The 22,803-nt window shown below is 42.6% G+C and overlaps 1 protein-coding gene across 2 annotated transcripts; it reads left to right on the plus strand.

Annotated features, from left to right (window-relative positions):
- Positions 1-419: 419 nt before the first annotated feature.
- Positions 420-22,363, plus strand: eps15l1a (epidermal growth factor receptor pathway substrate 15-like 1a). 2 transcript variants are annotated; one of them, XM_024258695.2, is made up of 26 exons: positions 420-579; positions 3,956-3,997; positions 4,080-4,169; positions 4,291-4,338; positions 6,022-6,117; positions 6,247-6,303; positions 6,394-6,519; positions 7,939-7,998; positions 8,065-8,295; positions 8,393-8,550; positions 9,005-9,161; positions 9,906-9,968; positions 11,835-11,920; positions 13,644-13,716; positions 13,789-13,950; positions 14,164-14,361; positions 14,545-14,724; positions 14,805-14,904; positions 15,082-15,132; positions 16,833-16,969; positions 17,134-17,197; positions 17,802-17,941; positions 19,100-19,193; positions 19,612-19,764; positions 19,971-19,987; positions 21,164-22,363. In XM_024258695.2, the coding sequence occupies exons 1-26, from the start codon at positions 442-444 to the stop codon at positions 21,308-21,310; spliced, it is 2,868 nt and encodes a 955-aa protein (XP_024114463.2). In that variant the 5' UTR covers positions 420-441; the 3' UTR covers positions 21,311-22,363. The 2 variants fall into 2 exon arrangements, with proteins under 2 accessions (XP_024114463.2, XP_024114464.2); XM_024258696.2 differs by lacking the exon at positions 15,082-15,132 and having other exon boundaries at positions 423-579.
- The last annotated feature ends 440 nt before the right edge of the window (positions 22,364-22,803 follow it).

Here is a 22,803-nt window from a genome sequence, read left to right on the forward strand (position 1 = left end):
CTTTACAGTTTAGAAGACTTCAAGAATGTCTTAATATTTTTCAAAACATGGATGATTTCAAATGTTATTTTCTTAGCTCAGATAAAGACGTTTAAGAATTCAGAAGTTCGTCCTTAGAGCTTCACTTTATAACAAGATCACACTGGATGGAAACTTCTTACTTAAGCAAAAAGAAAGTTTCTAGAACAGTCTTCTTTTATCTCTGCAACATATTTGAAACCAGGAACATATTGTTTTAGAACGCTGCAGATAAAATGAGGTCATGCATGTGTGACTTTCAGATTGATGTTCTATGTCATCAAGCTGTTCTAAAAACCTCCTTCAGCAAGACTTCAATTTTATTCATGTAATATTTCCACTTCATTGGTTTGAATGCATTGGTGTAAACTGTATGTTTTTTTTTTCTTAAATGCATAATCTCTAGTCATAAACGGTTAAGTAATGCTCCATTATCGGGATGACAGCGCCCTGCAGCGGCTCTCCCAGCGCCGTCCAGCAGGGGGCGCAGCGGTACAGAGGGAGGCGGAGCGCGTTCCCGCAGCAACAGGGAAGATGGCAGCGCTCACATCTCTGACCCAGGTAAAGATGCGGCTCTTCACCTTCGACCTCCCCGAGCTCGCGTTCTTCAGGTGTGACGCGGCGTTTTGCTGGTGTCGGTCGGGTTCAGTGAGCGCTGACCCGCACCGCCGCTCTGCGCGGGCGGGCGCTCGCGGGTCGAATTGGGCCTGCTGGTACCGTTAGCAGCTACTGCCGAGCAGCGATTTCCCCGACATGTTGATGTGAGCGGATTATTCAGAAGAAAATTCTGATTGTGAAATCGATTCTGCAAACGGAACCGGAACCGGAGACCCCTCCTAACGCACGCACGCAACAGTGGGCTAACAGGCTTAGCTCCGTTAGCTGAAGGCGAAGAGCGTTCGTGGGGGTGATGATGAAGATGGTGGGGTGCGGGTCAAAGGACCAGCCAACAGTCGGAACCTGGTTGGTTCCGTCTCTGGAGACAGTTCGGGAATGTCCGGGGGTTAAGGGGAAGATGCTTCAATACTGAGGTTTCTGAAAGAAAAATGAAGGAGAGATATTTTTAGATCCAGCCAGTGACACTTCAGTGTAACACCAAATAATATTTCACTGACCAATGAGATCTCACCGTGGACGAACGAGAATTCAAGGAGCGAATGAGATCTGACCATGAGGAGACGAGATTTATGCTGACGGAGCGAGATTTGACTGTCAGATAAAGAAACTTGACCGGGTGGGAGTGAGATAAATGACAGTAAATGTGGTCTGACTGTCAGTGAAGGAGATTTTATAGCCAGATAAAGAAATCTGTTGCATTAGATGAGATTAAACAGAAATGGAATGAGATTGATTGACAGTGAGAGATTTTACTGTCAATAAAAGAGATTTCATTTTCAGATACAGGTATTTGAATATGAGTGAAAGAGAATGAATTAGAGTTGACTGTCAGACAAAGAAATGTAAATAACTGAGATTGAAATGACAGTGAGCGAGGTTTATTATAAAAATACATTTTGACAGCAGTAATTGAGATTTAATTATTTAATTCAGTAGCATTGAATGAGATTTGATTGATTGACAGTGAGTGAAATTTGATTTAAGGTGAATGAGATTTGACTGTCAGTTAATTGAATTTTATTGTCATGCTAAGAAATTTGAATTTTATCGTTCGATACAGAAATTTGAAAAGCAGTAATTGAGATTAAACTAAATGTGAATGAAATGTAATAGTCAAATAAAGAAATATGAGATTGGACTATGATGGAATGAGATTTTGTTGCGAGCGAGTGAGATTTGACTGTCAGGGAATTAGATAAATGTCAGATAATGAAATTTGACTAGCAGTAAATGAGGTTAAACTGACATTAAATTAAATTTATGTGTCCGATTAAAAATAATAATAGTAACAATTGCAGCCCGTGACATTAAATTATCAGTAATTGAGATTTGACTGGCAGATAAAGAAATTGGAACAGGAGTGAATGAGAGTTTATTATAAGCTAATTTCCTTTTTTGTGAGCAGGTGAGATTTGTCTGACAGTAAATGAGACTTGACTGTGAGAGAATGAGATTTATTGTGAGGAAGTAGGATTTGATTTTTAGATTTGACTGTCAGATAAAAACATTTAAATAGGATGGAAACTGGCAGTGAATGAGATTTGTTTGTCAGTAAAGGAGATTTGACCGTGAGATAAAGAAATTTGGAGCGAAGGAGATTTAACAGACATTGAATGAGATTTGACCGTCATAAAAAGTAAATAGAATTGGACTGAATGAGATTTAACTGTGAGATAATGACTTTTATGGAGGCATTTGACTGTGAGTGAGATGTTACTGTAACTGAATGAAGTTTGTCTAGAGCAGAGCTCTTAATTTATTTCACTATTGCACTGGTGCACCAGCTGTTTTCTGTAGGTTCACTAAGACTAAAATCAGGTGCAGCCACATTTGATCTGCATTGCACTGATAAAGTCAGACAGTTTTACAATTCCCATTTGTTTTTTGTGCATTTGCTACTGCTGAAAGGTAGAAGCAACATCACATAATTATCACATAAATGTGTGTTTTTTTTAGAGGTTCAACTAAAAATATATTGAAATCAGTCAAACATGCTTTACTTTTAGCTGTCGTCTTCCCACAGTCTTTATAACAACCACAGAGGCCACAGTTAAACACAGGCCCAAGCTAAACTGACTGGTTCCAACCATGATATGGGATTAATACATGTCAGTTAAACTAAAACAAGACTGTTTTATAGCATTTAAAGCTGGGCGCACTGGTGGGACTTAAGTACTACTGAGTTTTTAGGCAGCGTGTGAACAAATCTGCTGCTCTAAAGCCCTGATAGGTGAGTTTTGACTTTGACCAATTAAGATTAGATTTTAACTGAATGAGATTTTACTGACCAAAAAAAGACTGAATGAGAGTCACTGTGTTTCAAAGTTTGGTAAACAGAAGTTGAGGTCAAAAGTGAAAGTCTGGTTTGAGAAATTCCTCTAATTCCTGTTCATTCATAAAGATAAGCAGAATGAAAATCAACACAAACCCGGAGATTGTTCTTCTGTTCTTATAAACTGTGTGTGAAGTGAAGCCGTTTTGTGTTCATGCTCCAGTTCTTCCTTCAGCCTGTGTGCTGATACTTGTCTTTATGTCTGTCTTCTTGTAGTGAGTTCAGCTCTCAGACAAACACACATTACCCACAGCTTTCAAAAATAATATTTGGAACTGTTGTGGACCATCTTTTGCTGTCACTGGGGAACTGAGAGACTGTCGCTGACATTGTGATGTATGGGATTGTTAGACGAAATGTTTGAGCCTCTAAATGTGATCACTTTGACTGGTAAAATGTGTGTTATGGTTACCCAGAATACCTAAGGCAGAGGGTTGGTCAGAGGGGTCACGTGTAAGTGCTATTATTCATGTGCGTTTTTAAAAGTAACATATACACCTGATGTTGTGCTTATTGTTATTATTATTTTTTACAATAAGCATGCTGGCAACAAGACTAACATTTGTTTAAAATGAGAGCCTTTGGGCCAAATGGAGTGAGGTATAGTGCAGAGAAAAATGTGCAGAATTGGTGCAATCGTAACATCACAAAATCATGGTGGGACCGCAAAATTAATTGACTTGTTTTAGATCCATGGGTATTCTAATTTGAGCTGCAATAACATGTAAACATTTCATTTATAAATTCAATAAACAAACAAAAAAGGATTGTACAAAGGTAAATTTGTGGTGTAAAATCAGCCTTTTTTAATGGGAGCTGACAGGAATTTGCTTCATTCTGGAACAAGATTTCACCGGTCCGTTTGAGAAACGGAAACTTTTTTTTCCTTTTTTGTTTGCTACAAATTTAAGAAGGTTGGTTTGAGGCTTGGTCCAGCCTCATGGTCCAGAACATGTTGAGAAGTCTGTTTTTCTCCTTCCTCTGCAGTTATCGAGCGGGAACCCTATTTATGAGAGCTTCTACAGACAGGTAAGAGGCCGGCAGTCACGCCTGTGCACACATGAGCACCGTGTGTTGTTGACCTGTCATGAGAACCTACTGTTTGCTTCAGGTGGATCCAGGGAACTTGGGGAGAGTGGGGCCCACAGAGGCAGCCCTGTTCCTAAAGAAGTCTGGACTTGCTGATGTGACTCTGGGAAAGGTGAGTGTCAGACTGAGACTCCGCCCACAGGTGTTGGTGTTACCAAAGATTTGATTTAGACTCTTCTTTGCTGAATCCAGCTCCTGTTTCAAAGTTGTCCTGTATTTCTTTGGCTCGGCAGATCTGGGATTTAGCTGATCCGGATGGGAAAGGCTACTTGGACAAACAGGTAATCAGGATTGAAGTGGTGAGATCACCGATCCGAACAGCAGGATCATTTCAACTCTGTATCCAGAAATGAGCCATTTCCTTTTGTTTCCTTCTAGCAAAGACATTCATTCTACTCAATCATTTACCATGGGGATTAATCCACTGTTCCTGTGTAGTCATTATAAATTAGCTCAGACTCAGATGCACAAACACAGATTAGATTAGTCTGATCTAGTTACCGTTGAGATTTACGTTGTGATGATGTCCTGGTCCATAACCGGCTAACACCAGAACATCTAGATCCATCTTTCAGTCTATTAATTACAAATGTGACCTTTGTAGATCATTCTACATTGAAAAGAGATGACCTAAAATAGAAAAGAACATTCATTTTAAGATGAAAATCACCAGAAATTAGTCAAATTATCTGTTCATTAAGCCAGTAAATTTAACTTATAAGATATCATTGTTTAATAACAAGGAATTCCACGCAAGTGTTCAAAAAGAGGAAAATAAGTCAAAACAAATGAGCCGTTTGATAGAATTACTTCAAATTGACTGATTTACAGCTCAATAATAGGTATTTTTCTGCTAAGTGTTTTGAGTTTTTTTATTTTGATTTCAGTGACAAAGAACTAGTGTAATAATATGTGGAAATGACTTCCTTTAGAACAAAATGTGAACAAAAACTGAAAAGCTTTTACTTGATGTTAGTTCTTTGTTTCTCTTCGAGTCAGCTGGTTTCATGACAGCAGGTCTTTAGGGCCGATTCTTAGGAAAGTATAAAACTTTTGTTTAAAGAAAAAAAATCTTATTTTCTGTCTTGCAAGAAATATAAACTAAGTTTTTCAATGGCAAAATAGTAGCAGCTGGATGACTAAAATTTGCTGTGCCGACCCCTGAAGTAAACAACATTTCAATAGGAAAATAATTTTGTTTAAGAAAGGAAGGGAGGGTAAGGTGGGTTGGATCATCTGTGTACCCCCCACCTCCTTATTTTTTTTGTTTCTTATGTTGGTTTCTTCTGTCTTATATCTTTGTTTGTTACAGCAATGTACACAAATATAGACTTATATCCCTTTGCACTTATCCTCATTGCTGTTTTTTATTTTTGTTTCCTTTATAAAAAAAAAACTGGAGTCTGGAATTGTGGATCATTTCAAATTTGTGTTAACTCTGTATCTGTTTTAATGGCTCCATAAAAATAAAAATAAAAGAAAGTATGTCTAAGAATTTACTAGGATATTTTTCTTAAAATAAAAATTCTTGGTAAGACCAATTCCTTACCACACTGGTGGATTTTTTTTTTTGCTTCTTTAAAGAATTATTTTCAAATTTTAAGAATTTTTAACTTATTTCTAGAAGGCATGTTTTGTCAAGGCAGACCTCCAGGATGTCTCTGTTGTTTCCTTGATAGTCTGTAGTTTATCATCTTAAATGTGCTGATGATGCAAACAAAACAAATATATTCTGAATATTTCCGTTTAGACCACTTACCCTCTGATCATGCACCACCCTCAGATACCCACAGCTAGTATCTGGGATACGTGTACAAGGACTCCTTTTTATTTTTGTCTTAAAAAAAGGAACCAAAGTTTACTGAACTTATCAGGTTGCATCAAGTCCCCCAAAATCTCTAAGCATTGTGGATGAATGTTCATCAAGGTTCTTCAGGTCTTTGAGAGTATCTTCTGCCCCTTAGGGTTTCTTCGTGGCGCTTCGGCTCGTGGCGTGCGCTCAGAACTGCCATGAGGTCAGCCTGTCCAGCCTCAATATCAGCGTCCCCCCTCCCAAGTTTGTGAGTCCTGCCAAGCCCTTTACATTCTCTTGATCTCATCAGAAAGCTTTTTCTCTCTCAGCTTCACTTGGTGTTGTGGAGTGATCTCAGTTCTGACTGTTTGTGGGGATCAAACGTTTGTGATTTCAGAAGGACACGAGCAGTCCGTCTCTGAGCAGCACTCCTTCAGACCACTGGGCGGTCAGGGTAGGTTTCAGTCCACTCAGGAGTTTCATGCTTCTAATTATGAAGGGGGGCTCTAAGTAACTTCTTCCTTTATGGTCCTGTCTTCCACAGCCCGAAGAAAAGAGCAAGTTTGATGGGATTTTTGAGAGTTTGGTTCCAACGGGGGGGCTGCTGTCGGGGGAGAAGGTCCGGCCAGTCCTCATCAACTCCAAGCTGCCTCTAGATGTCCTGGGGAAGGTACTCTTTTCAGTTGGCCCCTCCCTCTGTTTGTTTTCCTGAAGTCACATAGTGTCTCCAAAGTACAGTGGCCAAGACCCGCCAAAAAAGTACCTGTGCAAACAAAAAATAATCTCTCCAAATAAAAAGAAATTGTGCAAATAACAAGAATCACTCCTGCAAATAAAAGAGATGCTGCTGGAGCAAAACAAACAAACAAACAAACAAAAAAAAAAAACATGCTGCAAATAACAAACGCTGCAGCTGCAAATAAATAATGCTGCAAATAAAAAGAAACCGTGCACAAAAAAAAAAAAACACTGCTGCAAATAAAAAGGAAGACTGCAGCAAAAAAAGCCAAATACTGCCGCAAATAAAAAAATGATGCAAATAACAAGAAATGCTGCTGCAATTAAATAAATGCAGGAAAAAACAAACAAGCACTGCTGCAAGAAAAATAAACTTTGCTTCAAATAACAAGAAATGCGACAAACAAAAGAAACATCACTGCAAATAAAAAACAAACATTGCTGCAAATAAATAAAAAAACACTGTTGCAAATAAAGAGGAGATACACATAAAAAGAAACACTGCTGCAAGAAAGAAAAAAAAAAATACAAAAAAAAAATAATGGGGAATTGTTTTTGCTGCTGCACCGGAAGTGGCTTACTGGTGATAAAATATCAGTGACAGTGAACACAGCCTGATTTCCACTGGTCTGTCTGTGGTGCATCTGCTATGCATCTCTGTTTCACTGCTTTGACACTAAAAAATAGAACATTAATCACTCAGAATGTTTACATTTCCTCCATTATGTCTGTGTCTGAGGTCTGTTCCTTCACAACATAATTCAAACTTTATGCAGGAGTTCTATTTTCATTTCGTCAATGCATCAATTTCATGGTAAAAAGTTGGATAAACAGAAAACAGGTCCAGGTTTAAATATAAAAATTTCCATTGTGCTTTCAAAACAAATGAATACATTTTTTTATACTTACTGTGATGTGGCCACATAATTACACACAATAACATCACAGATAATACAGTGTCCATTTTTACCATGGAAAACAACATTTTAATTTTGAAAGTACAAAAACGCAGCATAATTTATGACACAGAAGAACAAGGTATCTGTGGAGAAGGAGGGCACATGGGGCCTGATTGCTAAAGTTTTGGATGTTGAAGACAGGGGGATAGCAGGGGAGCCAAGGAGGAGGGACGGACAGGAGAGACTGCAGTCGATAAAAACTGACGGTGGTGAGGTCAACTTCCCACGCAGAGCATGGAGATGCACCGCAGATGGACTTCTGTTGTGGCTTTTTTATTTTATTTTTTATTTTTTGATTGCACAGTTCCTTTTTTTTGCTGTGATGACGGGTCTCTGCCGCCATCCTGAAGCCCTTGCAGACTGCAATCACAGCAGTCCCTCTGTGTCTGCAGGTGTGGGACCTGAGTGACATAGACAAGGACGGACACCTGGACAGAGATGAGTTTGCTGTGGTGAGTTTTGGTGGGGGTGGGGGTGTTCGGGGGGCATCTTATCATCGACCTCTTGCTCCTCCACAGGCCATGCACTTGGTGTACCGGGCCTTGGAGAAGGAGCCCGTCCCTGCAGTCCTCCCCCCCTCCCTTGTCCCTCCCTCCAAAAGGAAGAAAAGCCTGTGCTCTGTCCCCGGTCTGCCCGCAAGCCCCCCACCTCCCAAGGACTCGCTACGCTCCACCCCCTCCCATGGCAGCATGACCTCTCTCAACAGCGCTGGCAGCCTGTCGCCTAAACACACCCTGAAGTCGGGACAGGTGAGGCTCACGCTTACGGCTCAGTGAATGCAGATCTCTGTTAGTCCAGCTGACCCTGAAGCTCTCACCTGGACAACAATGCATGTGTCTGTCCCAGCATTCCCTCAACTGGGTGGTTCCGGTGTCAGAGCGTGGTCGCTATGACGACATCTTCCTGAAAACAGACACAGATCTGGACGGGTTTGTGAGCGGACAGGAGGTGAAGGACATCTTCATGCAGTCTGGACTCTCCCAGAATGTCCTGGCCCACATCTGGTAAGTCTGAAGCTGCATGGTACTTTTCCAAAACATCAACAGAGGCCTGGTTCTAAAAGTCCTGGAAGCTCTAAAAGTCCAGAAGGTTCTGATGAAGGTCCAGTTTTCAAGATTCTAAATGTTCTAAAGGTCCACATGGTTCAGAAGTTTATTGGTTCGGAAAATTCTAAAGGTCCAGGTGGTTCAGAAGTTTGTTGGTTCGGAAAGTTCTAAAGGTCCAGGTGATTCAGAAGTGTATTGGTTCTGAAAGTTCTAAAGGTTCTGGGGGTTCTAAAGTTTGTTGGTTCTGAAATTTTTAAAGGTCTAGGAGGTTCAGAAATGTATTGGTTCTGAAAGTTCTAAAGGTACTTTAGGCTCAGATGTTTGAATTGGTTCTGAAAGGATTAGACAAAACTCAGGACAGAGTAGAAGAAGTGGACTGTGAAGCGTTGAACTGGGTTTCTCTTCTCTGCAGGGCTCTGGCTGACACCAGGCAGATCGGTAAACTGACCCGGGAGCAGTTCTCCCTCGCCATGCATCTCATCCAGCAAAAAGTCAGCAAGGGCATCGACCCCCCACAAGCTTTGAGTGCCGACATGATCCCCCCCTCCGAGAGAGCCACCCCTGTCCCTGTAAGTCACAAATAGGTATATGATCATGCACACACGGATATTTCTAATAACTTAGAAATGACCCAAACTCTGGAGGTCAAAGGTCTGCATCAGGGTCAAAGGTCACTAAGTTCACATGCTGGACTCAGCTGACCTGGTTTTGGACCAGGACGCGACTCATCTTTGGTCTCACAGGAAGAAGTCCTGATTTTTTACTTTAAACTTTTGAGTAGTACAGCTGATCCGTTATCTTTGTATCCTTAGGGAACGTCCCACAGAACTTTGGGGTGATTATTGAAAATTGGATTAACTTTACATAAATCACCCCCACCTTCGCCCATCAGTGGCCGGGATAGGCTCCGGCACCCCCGCGACCCCGAAAGGGAAGAAGCGGACAAGAAAATGAATGAATGAATAAAACATCACTTCAGTTGACAGCATGCTGCTCTGTCCTCTCCACTGTTAAAAGATCAAACATTTTTGTCTCCCTCCTTTGTGAGTTCCTGACTTTACACATCGATATCCAGAACCAAGTTCTCGAACAAAACTGGAAGTCCTCCCCATAGAGATAGAAGAAAACTTTATCTTAACTGTATTTTAGCAAAATGTTAAAATTTCTCAACGTTTTTGGACTAGGGTAAACTAAAATTTCCGTTTCCAGTCGATGATGTCAGGCGCCATCTTGTCTGCAGCCAGGTCCCTCTCCTTTGATGAGGACTACTAAATGCTACCGCTCGTCTCATTTTTCTATGGTTTGTTCTACAGGCTGTGTCCGGGTTTGTGACTCCGGTGGGATCAGACGTGGCAGCCTTGTCGGAGATGAGGAGGGTGAGTACCCTTCCTCAGCTGGACACTGAGATGGTGTGCTGTTGTTTTGAGCTCCGGCTGACCCCCCAGCCCTCGAAGGTGCTGTGGGGGTCAGCTCTCACTGCTCTTGTTTTGTATCTGAACCTTTGTGCTGCTGATGGCCCACCCAGGCGACACTGTTTCAGCAGTGGGTAGGTACCCTGGAGCATGGACGGTTTTCACTTCAGAAACTACTGAAGATCCAGCCACCCCTCTTCATTGTTGCTGATATTCTTTATCAGAATCTTTCCTGGAGTGTGACCCACATTTACTCCTCTCTGGGGGGGCTCGCCTGCTATCCTGCTCCTCCATTCTTCACCTCTCCTGTCTTCACCTTTTGTCTGTGTCCTCTTGTTGGATTGGTCAGTTTGGTGACCCCACCCTTCTCCAAATCAGATTCAATCTCATCGAGTAGAAACAGTCAATGGTCATTTTTACTGTGAACTTCAGAGAAATCCCAGAGACCATAAAGAAAGGGTTACAAAGACATCTGAACCAGAAACCAACTTCATTCAGAGTTGAAGTTCATTCACGTCAAGCTGAGTAGGAGTTCCAAAAATGACCACATAGCTTCTGTCGAGAAGATCGCACCTGCTTCTACCTTGATCTGCTATATGTTGGACCAGAGGCCCGTATGGCCTGGATGCTCATTCGTGGTCAGGAGCCCACTGGATTTGGAAAATGGAAGCACAGAGATTCAGAGTGAGATGAACAAGACGGTAACCTCAAAGGTACCTGAAAAGATTGGAGGCCATGTTAAAAAAATTTTAAAATCTTTGATCGCTGATCAGTTTATTCATGAATGCTCTTTTACTTGTCTTGCCCATTGAACCAACATTTACAGTTTAGCTCATGACTTCAGATGTTTCAAACAACCTTCTTTGAACCGGATCTTGAGGAGAATCTTTCCAGACCTTATCTTGGACTGTTCCCATCCTGAACTGTATTGATAGCAGACCTGGGAACCCGCGGATAGCAGAAGTGTCTTTTCATTCAGTGCTCTGAACTGTGTCAACTAGGTCTGGGTTTTTCAACAGACTCTAGTGCCACTCTGGTAAGTATCCCACTACCATCGTCTTGTGTTCTTTCCCTCTTTTTCCCAACGATCAGTCAACCTCAGGTTCCTTTGTCTTTTATAACAAGTTCGCTTGTGATGCCCTCCTTGTTTTTCTGCATCCCATGAATTGGTTTCAATTCTTTCTCTGCATGTTTCCCAGTCTATTTTCAAAGAAAGGACTTGTACTGCTTGAAGAAAGGTCAGAGCAGTAAAGCTGTCTTTGTCTCCTTACCTTCTTCAAGATTCTTTAGTTGCAGTTAATGTTTTTGCTCCTTTGAAATGCATTCTTCACCTTCCATCTTCTTTAACCTCAGTGTTGTAACATCTTGGTAACTCCACATTATACTTGTGATTCAGCAATATTCACTTATCTAGTTCACCTGGACAAAAATTAGATTTGACTTTCGTATAAAATTCACCTTGAAACCTGAAGCTAAGAAGATTACGTCTTCAAGTCTGGGTTTTTGCCTTAAAGGTTAACACCATTAGAACAAAGGTTTACTCACTCTGCCATCTTGGATCCTCCCAGATCTCTGTGAGATCTTCACTCTGACAATGCAGGAAAGTAGCATGATCCAGGACACACTCATTCAACAAAGCAAATGACGACATTTGCTTCCTGACATTTGCTTCCTGGTTCCACAGGAAGTGTACCAAAAGGAGTGACAGAAGGAAAAACCTTTAAAACAAAACAAACAAGTGTTCTGCAGGAGTGTCCACAACAGGAAGTGTCCAACAGACGGTTTCTCACAACATGTCCCTAATGATCTGACCCCATCTGTGCTCTGCAGGACAGCTCCAGCTCCGTGGGTTCAGGGGAGTTCACTGGCATCAAGGAGCTGGATGACATCAGCCAGGAAATTTCTCAACTTCAAAGGTAACCAGCCGTAGCATCTTCATCATCATCATCAACATTTCTGACAATCAGCTTTGTGTCTGTACTGAGGACAGCAGCCAGCGCAGAAAAGATAAACTCGAGCCCCCATTCTGACTTTAAGACCACATTGATACTACTCAGCGTAAACTTAATTTCTCACTCTATTCATTAGTACATCCTTCCATCAGTTTGGCCATCTATCATCCATCCACCCATCCTTTTTTTAATGCATGTCCTTTACCAGTTTCTGTTGCTCCTTTGTCCTGCATGCTGCAGCACTCTTGCCTTCACCCAGTGGAGCTTTCTCAGGTAATCTCTGTGGGTTTGGGTGGACTCTGTGTGCTCACAGAGTGAGCTGAATATAAAGACAGGAAAATGAGTGTATTGAACTTGATTGGAGGCAGAGAGGAAGCAGAACATGACATAAACATCTAATCCTGGACGACAAAAACTTGAGTGTTTGCATGAAAAAAGTAAAAAAAAAAACTCTTCAGTTCTGCAATTTTTGCAACAATTCATTCTGAAAGTTCATCCACTAATGGATGAAAAGCAGGAATTTACAGCAGAAACACATTTACAAGTATTGTCTGCACGTCTTTGATATTATCTGCTTTAATCACAAACCATAAATTATCACCTCACTTCAATGTTTAGACTTCAAAGGATTATAGTCTTTCCCAGGGGAGTCCAAACATTATGTCAAGAGGGGCCAGATTTAATGAGCGGAAAGTGTGTGAAGGCCAACCAGTCTGCCTTATAATAACATGACATGGGATACTTTTCATTTCTTCACGTAGAACAGAAATGGATAGAATTGACCATAATTATCACTGTGAATTTCATATTTTAAGACCAGAAATAAAAAGTAAAGAAAAAGTCTGTCTGGAAAAAAAAAAAAAAAACTTTTTCAACATTAAATCTAGGTTGACGGATGTTTCCCTATTAAATGTTTTTTGTAAACTTGTAATTTAAATTATTTGAACAAGAAAATAACACAAGTAGTTATCTTATTCAGAAGGACAAAGCACTATGGTTTTGATCACAGAGATAAATTCATCTAATTGTCTCGTTTTTTTCTCTTAAGGCTCTGAAGTAGCCACAAGTTGTTGCCACAGGTTTACAACAACTGATAACATAATTTAGCCAATAAGAATCAAGAGATTGTACACATAGTTTCCTCTAAATAAAGAAACAATAAAGGAAGCTCAGAACCTTCTTCCTTATCATAGGAAACACTTCCAGGTCATTTCCCTCAGAGGGATTTATCAAAGAGAAGTAGGACAGATCCAGGAAGCGAACTACAGATGTGATGTGTTTAGGCAGAAGCACTTATCTTTCTATGATTGTCTTACTGCATTTGGTCTTTACAATGTAAAATTTAAAATAAAATAAAAAATCTGTATTTTGGACCAATCAAACTTGAAAACCTGCTTCTCTTCTGGGAAAAACTGCCTGAACTTCTTGTTCTCAGCAGACTCACCTGCTATGCTTGTGTGTTTCTGAAGACCATCTACTGGTCTGCTTTGGTTGTAGCTTCTGCTGTTGTGACGGGTCATAAAAGTTTGCGGGTTTTAGACCTGGTTTGGGTTTGCAGTTCTGGACTTCAATCTGCTCACTGTTTGGTTTATTTTTAAATCCAGAGATCTGCAGTTCTCTGAAACCCCTCGCTCCTGTTCCACACTTTGATGGTTCCTTTGTCTGTGTGTGTGCATGTGTGTGTCAGGGAGAAGTACACTCTGGAGCAGGACATCAGGGAGACGGAGGAGGCCATCAGACAGAAGAGCGCAGAGGTTCAGGTGAGGCAGCGCAGGACTGCGGCTGGACCCACACCGCTCAGCTCGGTTCTGACTCTGGAGAGGTTCCTGCAGGAGATGCAGAACGACCTGGACCGAGAGACGGTCACTCTGCAGGAGCTGGAGGCGCAGAAACAGGATGCCCAGGACCGCCTGGATGAGATGGACCAGCAGAAGCACAAACTTGAGGACATGCTGAATGAAGTGCGCATGAAATGCCAGGAGGAGTCTCAGATGGTGAGGACAGAGAGGGAGGTGGTGTAGTTTCAGGTTATTTAGAATCAGTTTCTCCTTGTCGTCACTGCTTCAGGCCTGCAGAGCTTTCAGAATGATCTGTTTGGTCTGAGAACCTGGAGGTGGAAGAGGTTTTCAGTGCCCTGAACCTCTGTTTGAATCAGGACAGCAGCTCTGTGTGGAGCCACCCTCACACCCATCCGTGTTCTCCTGCAGATCTCCACCCTGCAGAGCCAGATCCACTGCCAGGAGTCAGACCTGCTGAGCCAGGAGGAGGAACTGAGCCGGGCCAAGACCGACCTGAACCGCCTGCAGCAGGAGGAGAGCCAGCTGGAGCAGAGCCTGGCTGCCGGCAAGATCCAGCTAGAAACCATCATCAAGTCCCTGAAGGCCACGCAGGATGAGATCAACCAGGTGAGACGCAGGCTCAGAGTGTGCTGTCAGCAGGGGGCGCCACTTCTCATCAGAGCCTTATTGCCTGATCAGGTTTTGTTGGTGCCGAGCACTCATCCTCCTCCTCGATCAAGTGAATTGATGGACATGGGGGGTGTAGAAGAGAAGGTCACAGTGAAATAAATGCTGAGATGTGTCCTGCAGGCCCGCAGCAAACTGGCTCAGATCCAGGACAGCCAGCAGGAGGTGACGAGGAGCATCGAGCAGTACAGCAGCAGTCTGAACGGGGCTCACGGAGGCAGCATGACCAACCTGGCCGACATGAGCGAGGCCTTCACCGACAGAGACACCGGGGGCTTCCCAGCGCTGGGGAGGCTGCCACAGGTCAGGGGGCTCAGCCAGAGTTCTGACACACTAGAAAGAGTAGCAGCTGGTCACTGACGGTCTCTGCTTCTGTTCTGCAGGAGGATCCATTTAAAGTGAAGCCTCCGTTCAGCAGCCAACCTCAGGAGCTCCAGGACCCCTTCCACTCTGAGGACCCCTTCAAAACCGATCCCTTCAAAGGTCACCCACCCCCTCGCACGTGTCTTGCTGCTGCCGTCCTTTAGGGATTTTGTTTTTCTGTTCCCTCCTCCCACCTGCGTGTTTCTGCTCTGCACTCTGCATCTTTTCTCCCCCGTAGCTTTGATCTCTCTCTGCTTCTTGTTTGTTGACTGCCCCCTCCCCATTCCTCTCTTTTAGGGGACCCATTTCAAAATGATCCTTTTGCAAAGCAGCCGTCCTCGTCTGCAGGTATTTCCCTGAAGCCAACGCGCTGTGTGAGGTTCAGGTTCATATCTGATGCCTGTCAGTCCTGCTCATTGACTGTATATGAGAACTGGACTGAAGGAAGTATCTGCTGATTCCAAAAGCTGAAATCCCATTGACTTCTATAGGGAGATAAAGAGCTATTACTCCGTCATTCTATTTGTCAAAATAATCATTCTTGATCTGCGACATCTTTGTAACACGTCCTTGCTAATCGTAATCTTGTTCTCATGATATTTTTGCTGTAGAGCAAGTTATTCAAGTTATAAACCAGCCAATCAGATGCCAATCAGATGTCAAATGCCTGCTTTCAAGTGGAAGGGGCGTGGCCTTCTAACATACTCACAACTGATTGGAAAGAGTGGATGCCATAAAAATGTAGACTAAGACTGAAATGGACCAATCACTGCTTGCTTAGGACGTCTGGTTCCTACATGGCGACGGACATATTGCGGAAAATAGGTAACTGAATTGAATTCATTTGGTTGGAACCAGAAGCAAGTCATTTTCTTGCTCAGTCCAGTTCTATATATACAGTCAATGGTCCTGCACCTCAATAAAGCCTGATTTGCACTGGTGCGTCTGCAGTGCGTCTTCACTGCATTGATTCAAAACATTTTTACGTTTATTAATCAGTCGGGATGTTTACATTGTTTCCATCATGTCTGTGTCTAACACTCACAATATACGCTTTAAAGGGTAACCAAACCGTAAACTTTTTTTTGTCCGTTGACCTCTATAAATGGGGCTTTGGGTCTGTTGGTCATTGCCAAATTTCTGACAAATTGAAATAAACTTGTTTAATTCTTGCAAAGACAGTCAAAAGCTGTCTGCGTGCTGCCCCCTACAGGTATTACATTTGAATTTCTTGATTGGTCAAACCATTTAAGTCCTGCATCATTTCAGAAGTCTCACGTCATGATCTGCAGCTCCAGTAATGATAACAGTCCTGTTCCCACCCCTCTGACTGGATTTTCACATTTCGGTTGTGGTTGTGGGAGGAGTCAACCTCCAACTTCCCTGTTTGGTTACCCTTTAAAGCAGGAGTTCTATTTCCAGTCAGTCGACACCCCGATTTTGTGGCAAATAGCCAGGGTAATTTACAACAAAAACCTCTTTTGTCCTTTTAAAATAAAACGTTACTTTAATTTTAAGGTGTAACGGTCACATATGTTAACCTCTGTCGTCCATTTTTGCCATGGATGACAAGAGTCTAATTTTGGAAGTACTAAAACTAAAACGCAATATCATTTATGACACAAAACATGGGTTTTACATGGACTTATTGAGGACAGCCGAGAGCGGAATGAGCTACTCGACAGGGGGGGACAGGTTAAACCACTCCTTGAAGCCAGCAGGGAGGGTGGACAGACTGGAGATGCAACGAATATGATATACTGTAAGCTAGCTTTCAGTTGTGAGACAGTCTCCCCACGGAGGGGGACACACCGCAGACAGACCAGTGTAAATATGGCGTTCTTCGTCTGATACAGTTCTGTGTGAGTATGCTCACCTGTTGAAAGTTGGGCTCATGGTGAAGGTTCCTCTGCACTGTAACTCACTAGTTCATTCTCCTCCCTGTGGTCAAAGGGCCCTAAGCTCAGGACAAGTTTACAGCAGGAGGAGAGCAGGCAGACCTGAGCTGTGAGCAGAACCATCTGTAACCAAAGCTGCTCTCACTGCAGATCCATTTGGAGGAGACCCGTTTAAAGATCCTGATCCCTTCAAGGCTTCATCCGAAGACTTCTTCAAGAAAACCACAAAGATTGACCCTTTCTCCACGCCGGACCCCTTCAGCAAAAGTGCCACCTTACCCTCCAAGGTCGGTGTGTATTCATGACCCACAAAGGTAGAAAACTGACTGGATTGGTTCTGAAAAGACTTCCAGAGTTCTTGTCTGATTTTTGGCAGGTGTGCACAGGTGAGCTTGCATGCCCCCCCCACTAGACGTGACATTAACCATCATTTGTTTCTGTTCCCCTTCAGCAAACCACCCACCTCACAGCTGCTGACCCGTTTTCTTCCAGCCACCAGAGGTCCAGAGGGCCTGGTAGGTTCTGGTTTTGTTCATTAAACATGCTTTTTAATTAGTTTTTACATAAAAATAAAGCAATGTACACCAAGTTAGTTAAGTTAAATAGAGTTTCCTCATTATTAGGATTCACCTTTTGCTGTCTCGTTGATTTTTTTTGTACAAGACGTTGTGTTCTGTGTCCTGATTGGCTGTTGACCTTGTCAGTCAAATGCCGTGCCTCCTGTACAGAATGAGTTCAGTTTTCCACATTTACATAAATCTTCGTTCGTGATCAGATCTTTGTTTTCATTCTCTGATCCTGGATTTATTTTTCTACGAAGGTTTAAACTTTGAAAATGTAAACAAGAGAGAAAAGTGTGGAAATGTTCCATTCTGAGAAAAGTGGATCAAGGGTGAAGTGAGGAGTTTTACAGCCTTAAAACATCTGTAATCCTAATTACTGGATTTCAACTATTGTGGATTATTTTTAGAGCGTGACCCCCACAAAATTGTACATTAAGGTTTTAGAATAATCTGTAGATTTGAGCGTGATCGTGAATGGTTAAAGATGCATTCAGAGTGTTTTCAATTAAGCAAAGTTGAAGGGTGAGATTCAGTCTCGTCCTTTTCCTGTCCCCAGACGTGTTCCAAACACTGGATCCATTTGGGAGCGGCTCGTTCAGCACCAACAGCTCTGCTGGGTTTGCAGACTTCAGCCACATGTCCAAGCCAAGGGACCCCTTTGAAGGACGGGCCGGCTGGTTACCAGATTACCAGAAGGTGTGCTTACACACACACAAACAAATGCATGTAAGGTGTCCAAACACACCTGTGATGTTTGACATCACAGTATATTCTGAGGAGTATTGATTGACTGGAGAAATGTTGTTCTGTTGGACCAAAGTTAAGTTTTGTTGGATCCATCTGTCAATTAAAGAAACGCCTAATAACGTAATGAGCTCGACTCAAATCAAAACTGATCACTTTTGACACCAGCCTGTAAATACATTTGTCTTTAAAGTTTTTAACACAGGAGTCACCAGCCTCTTTAATGATACTCTTCCTTTTAAGGGATCTGTCTTTGTGTTTTGTGACAGTGATGCCATCTCTAGGTGTGACTTTTACAAGCTTGGAGCAAAAGTGGAGCCATTTCCGTTTGTTTAAAAATGTTTGTGTGTTTGAAGGAGCGCTATCTTTGCTCAATCTTTACTATTAACTGTATAAGAGAACTGGACCGAGTGGGTGTGACATCATCCATAGATAATAAATGACTTCATGCTCCTCCAAAATTAAGTCAATTCAGTCGCCATTTTTTCTTGATACAGACATCGCCATGTTGGAACCAGATGTCGTCAGTAAACAGTGATCGCTCCGAGTCAGTCCGAGTCATTTTTTCTATGGTAACCTCTCTCACCAGTCAGGAGTGAGCTTTTTGAAAGGCCACACCCCTACCTAAGGCATGTGATTAGTCTGTTTATAACTGAAATAACTTGTAATTAAGATAAAAAAATATTTGAATGAACATGTTAAAAAATGAATCAGAGCAAGAATGACTAATAGTTGATTATTTCTCTATAGAAGTCTATGGTAATTTAGCTTCTTGGAACCAGGAAGTACTTCCTGTTTGGAATGCAGGGGGAGGGGTCAAGCAGGCCAGTTCTCATATACGTTCAATGGTAGAGGAGGTGTCTGTCCACACTCCAGATCCTTGATTTTCTTGCTGTGTGTGTGTTCCTCGTTGTTCAGGAGAACACAATTCTTATCTTCAGCTACATGTGAACATCACAAGTCATGGAGAAAAACGCTCCGATCTCTGCAGACCTGAATCCATGTAGACAAAGCTACAGAGCATCATGACATTTGGCAGTGCGAACAGGAATCTGCAGTTATTTAGCTCCTCATCATGTCTCCTTTCACACTTCTCTCTGCTCTTTGAAGTCGGCGTTTGTGGACGACCCCTTCAGCAGGAGGAGCGACATGCCAGCTCTGCCTCCCAAGAAGAGTGTCCCCCCAAGACCCAAACCCCCCAGCGGTGAGCATATCTTGTGATTGTCACTTTCTGCCCACTTTTAAACCATATGGGGCCCACTTGGCCTTGCTGGCTACTGCTCTTCACAAAAACATGCTGCACCATCTTTAAAGCAGCACAACAGAAACATTTAGGAATTTCACCACAAACTCTGCTGAGTCACTTCCTGGCTAATTAACTGAGATTTCCTGACATCTTAAAGTCATGTCTGTCCTCCATTGTGCTCCATTGTGCATCAACCTATATCTGTGAAATGTTATTGCAACACCTTTGATTCAACATGTTTTATTATGAAAATGTAGTTTTTTTCATTTTTTTCCAGCTACCTAAAAGGCTTCTTTTCAGATTTCTGATATTGTTTTAGTGTCTGTTAGTCTGAGTTGTATCTTATGGTTGTGGACACTTCCTGTGGTGTCCTCAGGTAAGACGACCCCCGTCGGCCTGGTGGAGTCCTCCAAACCGGGCGACCCCTTTCAGCCGTTCAGCTCAGAAGTCATTGACCCGTTCATGAGTAAGAAGGGCCCAGTGGACCCCTTCAGTGGAAAAGACCCCTTCACCCCGTCATCAGCATCGAGTACGTCTCTTTATGAGTTTGGCATCCGCTCATTTTACAGGATTGTTCTGTGTTTTTGGGGATCTCAGTGTCTGTCCTAAGGGAACCTTCTGGGCTATTGATGTCAGATAAAAATATGGTGTTGATCAGCTAAAATGAAGTAAACAAACTGACTACTTATTCTGATTTATCTGTTCTGTCCCTCCACCACCACCCAAACTGGACAGGACCTGACAAAGTGAAGGTAAGACATCAAAAGCATTTACACGTTCTTAGCAACATGTTGGAAATGAGACATTTCAGGACATTTCAGCATCTCATGAGATTGGAACTTCTCAACTGTGAGGATCAGGTCAGCAGTTCAGATGCTAAAGTTCTTGAGTGAAACTGAGATTTCCCATCATTTTCAGCCCAAAACATATTTCAGGAGCAAAAAACTCTAAAAGTATGTGCGCAGAAAGATCTGTAGGGACTGCTAAGCAGACACTGAGGACTCAAATCACTCGTGTTCTGAAATGCAGTGAAGATACTGGAATATTTGCTATATGTTCCCAAAAATACAAACATGAATATTTGCCACGTTCGAAGACACTGATTCCCAATCTTTATAAATCTAATCAAGTGTAGTAAAAAAATACACCTCAGGCTATTTAATTATCTCTTTATAATGCACAATAATGTTGGATTTTAAGTACCTAAGGGTGTCCAAATCCAGGCCTCGAGGGCCGTTTTTCTACATGTTTTAACCAACCTGCTATTGAAGCTCCTTACACACCTGATCCAGGGAATCAGCAGCAGATAAGACAGGGTTTTCTGGAAAACCTGCCTGGATTTTAACATACCTGAAACCAAACAAACTGAATTTGATAGTATTGCAGGAAGTAAAATAATTTTCAAAGTAAAATGTTGGTGAAAGCTCTATTTTCAAAGTAAAAGTATTAAGTGTTTTTTTGTAGATGGAAAAAAAGAGACTGAAGTTCAGTTCATCAAAATCATTGGTAGTTCTGAAACAAAAAAAAATATTTAAAATATTTATTGAAATAAAAAATAAATAGGATAATTTAAAAAAAGAATAGGGGTTTATATCATGATTTTTTAAGCCTTTCATAGTAAACTAAATCCATATATATGACCATATATTACCTTTGACACACTATAGAACACATTATTTATGAAATATTAGTTATTCTTGTGAGTTTTTTTCTGCCCATAAATAAAACTCTTTGATCTCTCAGTCACCGCCTTTCACTCCTTGTGGGTGCCGCCCATTTCATGACATCATCCTAGATTTTCTGTTTTTGACTTGTCTTCTAATTGAAACAAAGAACCAGATGTTGCTGTGAATTGATGCAGATTCAAAAACCCTGCTGGTTTTCAGTAAAGAGTTCTGTTCTGGTTCTGGTCGGTCTGTCGTCTGCAGCTTGGGAACGAGGCTCAGCAGCTGGAGTGGGCCAAACGGGAGAGCGAGCGTGCCGAACGGGAACGCCTGAAGAGGCTGCGGCAGCAGGAGCAGGAGGACCTGGAGCTCGCCATCGCCCTCAGCAAGGCCGAGATGTCCAACGCATGACCGTGCACGGACCGGCGTGCACACCTACGGGACTGGCGTGCACACAGCCGGGCGCTACCCTCCTCACAGACTCGACACCCACAGAAGCTGCTCCTGCGCTGAGAGCTCATGCACGCGCGTGACCACCACGGAGAGGGCGAGCTCAGAGCTGGCCGCGTCCCAGCGTGGGAGCAGATGTTCCTCAGCGCAGCTGCAGGTGGACCGGGCCCCGCGTCCTGCTCCCCTGCACTGTCGGGACCGTCCCTGCTTCAGAACCTCAGTATTATTGTGACAGCTGCTTGAAGAGCTGCTGATCTGTGAACATGGATCCTTATTTCTCTAGAGCTGCAGATTGAAGATCTCCATGAACTCAACACACTGCGTTTATGTCCGTTTACTTGAAGAGGAGGCTGATGGTTACACACACATGCACAGACACAGACACACACACATGCACATAGGCAGATGTAGACAGAGTTCCGTTACTGTTTTTATCTTTTTTTTTAACATGCGGGTTTTTTAGCTATATCAGAACCACTCGGATCCATCTGGACTCCAGGCAGATGGACATAGGTTCACAGACAAGGTTCTGCAGGGTTCCTGTTGTCTGATGGAGCTCTGCGGTTCCAGTCTTTGCTAAGAACCTCCACCGTCTGCTGCAGACCAGACCTTCAGCTGCGTTTGTGCTACAGGTGGCCCGGTTACAAGTCTGCTCTGCTGGGATTTTTACAGTTTGTTTACTTCAGAACCACAATTCATCACATAACCGACCTTCCGTGAAGGAAGCCGACTGCTCCACATTGCAGACCCACTCCTGTCAGAACCGGAACCTGTTGCTCCATGCTGGTTCTGGTCTGGATTTCCATGTTTACTTGTGTTTTAACCCAGTTTCTTGTTTGTGTTCTGATTATTTATGTCATCGAGCAGCTTCCCCCTCCCTCCTGAGAGAACAGATTCAGACCCCCCTAGAATAAATCATGTGAGCAGTCTTTATAAGGCCTCCCCTCTGTGTGGTCTCTGTGGGGGAGGGGCTTCAGAACTGTTCTGAGTCCAATAAAGAAATGATCAATCAACTGTGCACCTCTGCATCTGTTTGAACCCCACCCCCCAATTTGATTTCAGGTCCACCAACAGATTCAGGATGTTAAAGGACCGACTGAGCCCAGGTTTAAGCTCCAACAGTCCTCCGGAACCAACGGATCTCAGCAAGTCCAGAACGCAGAAATGACAGGAAGACGTTAGAATACTGCGGATTCACTCACATTAAAACATATCAACTTTGACAGAATACAGTCAGGACTCACGGTTTCGTTGATTTTTAGTGTTTATTTTTTTTACATAAATTGGAGTTCCAGCTCATAAAACTCACACAAACAAGATTTAAGAAAGTTATAGATCTGTGTAAAAATCCCCATTTACTTCTCAGTTTTTGAAAAAAAAGCCATCAGTTTGCTTTAATGACAAATAAAGTTTAAGGCACAGATGCTGTGAACAGTTTAACTCCAGAATTACAC

The sequence above is a fragment of the Oryzias melastigma genome, linkage group LG4, assembly GCF_002922805.2.
Source record: "Oryzias melastigma strain HK-1 linkage group LG4, ASM292280v2, whole genome shotgun sequence".
Taxonomy (NCBI): Eukaryota; Metazoa; Chordata; class Actinopteri; order Beloniformes; family Adrianichthyidae; genus Oryzias; species Oryzias melastigma.

Coding starts and splice junctions, on each gene's coding strand:
- eps15l1a (XM_024258695.2), top strand. CDS start 442: ATGCTCCATTATCGGGATGACAGCGCCCTGCAGCGGCTCTCCCAGCGC. Junction 16,970..17,133: donor GTGCCACCTTACCCTCCAAG/GTCGGTGTGTAT, acceptor GTTCCCCTTCAG/CAAACCACCCACCTCACAGC. Junction 17,942..19,099: donor GGTTACCAGATTACCAGAAG/GTGTGCTTACAC, acceptor TGCTCTTTGAAG/TCGGCGTTTGTGGACGACCC.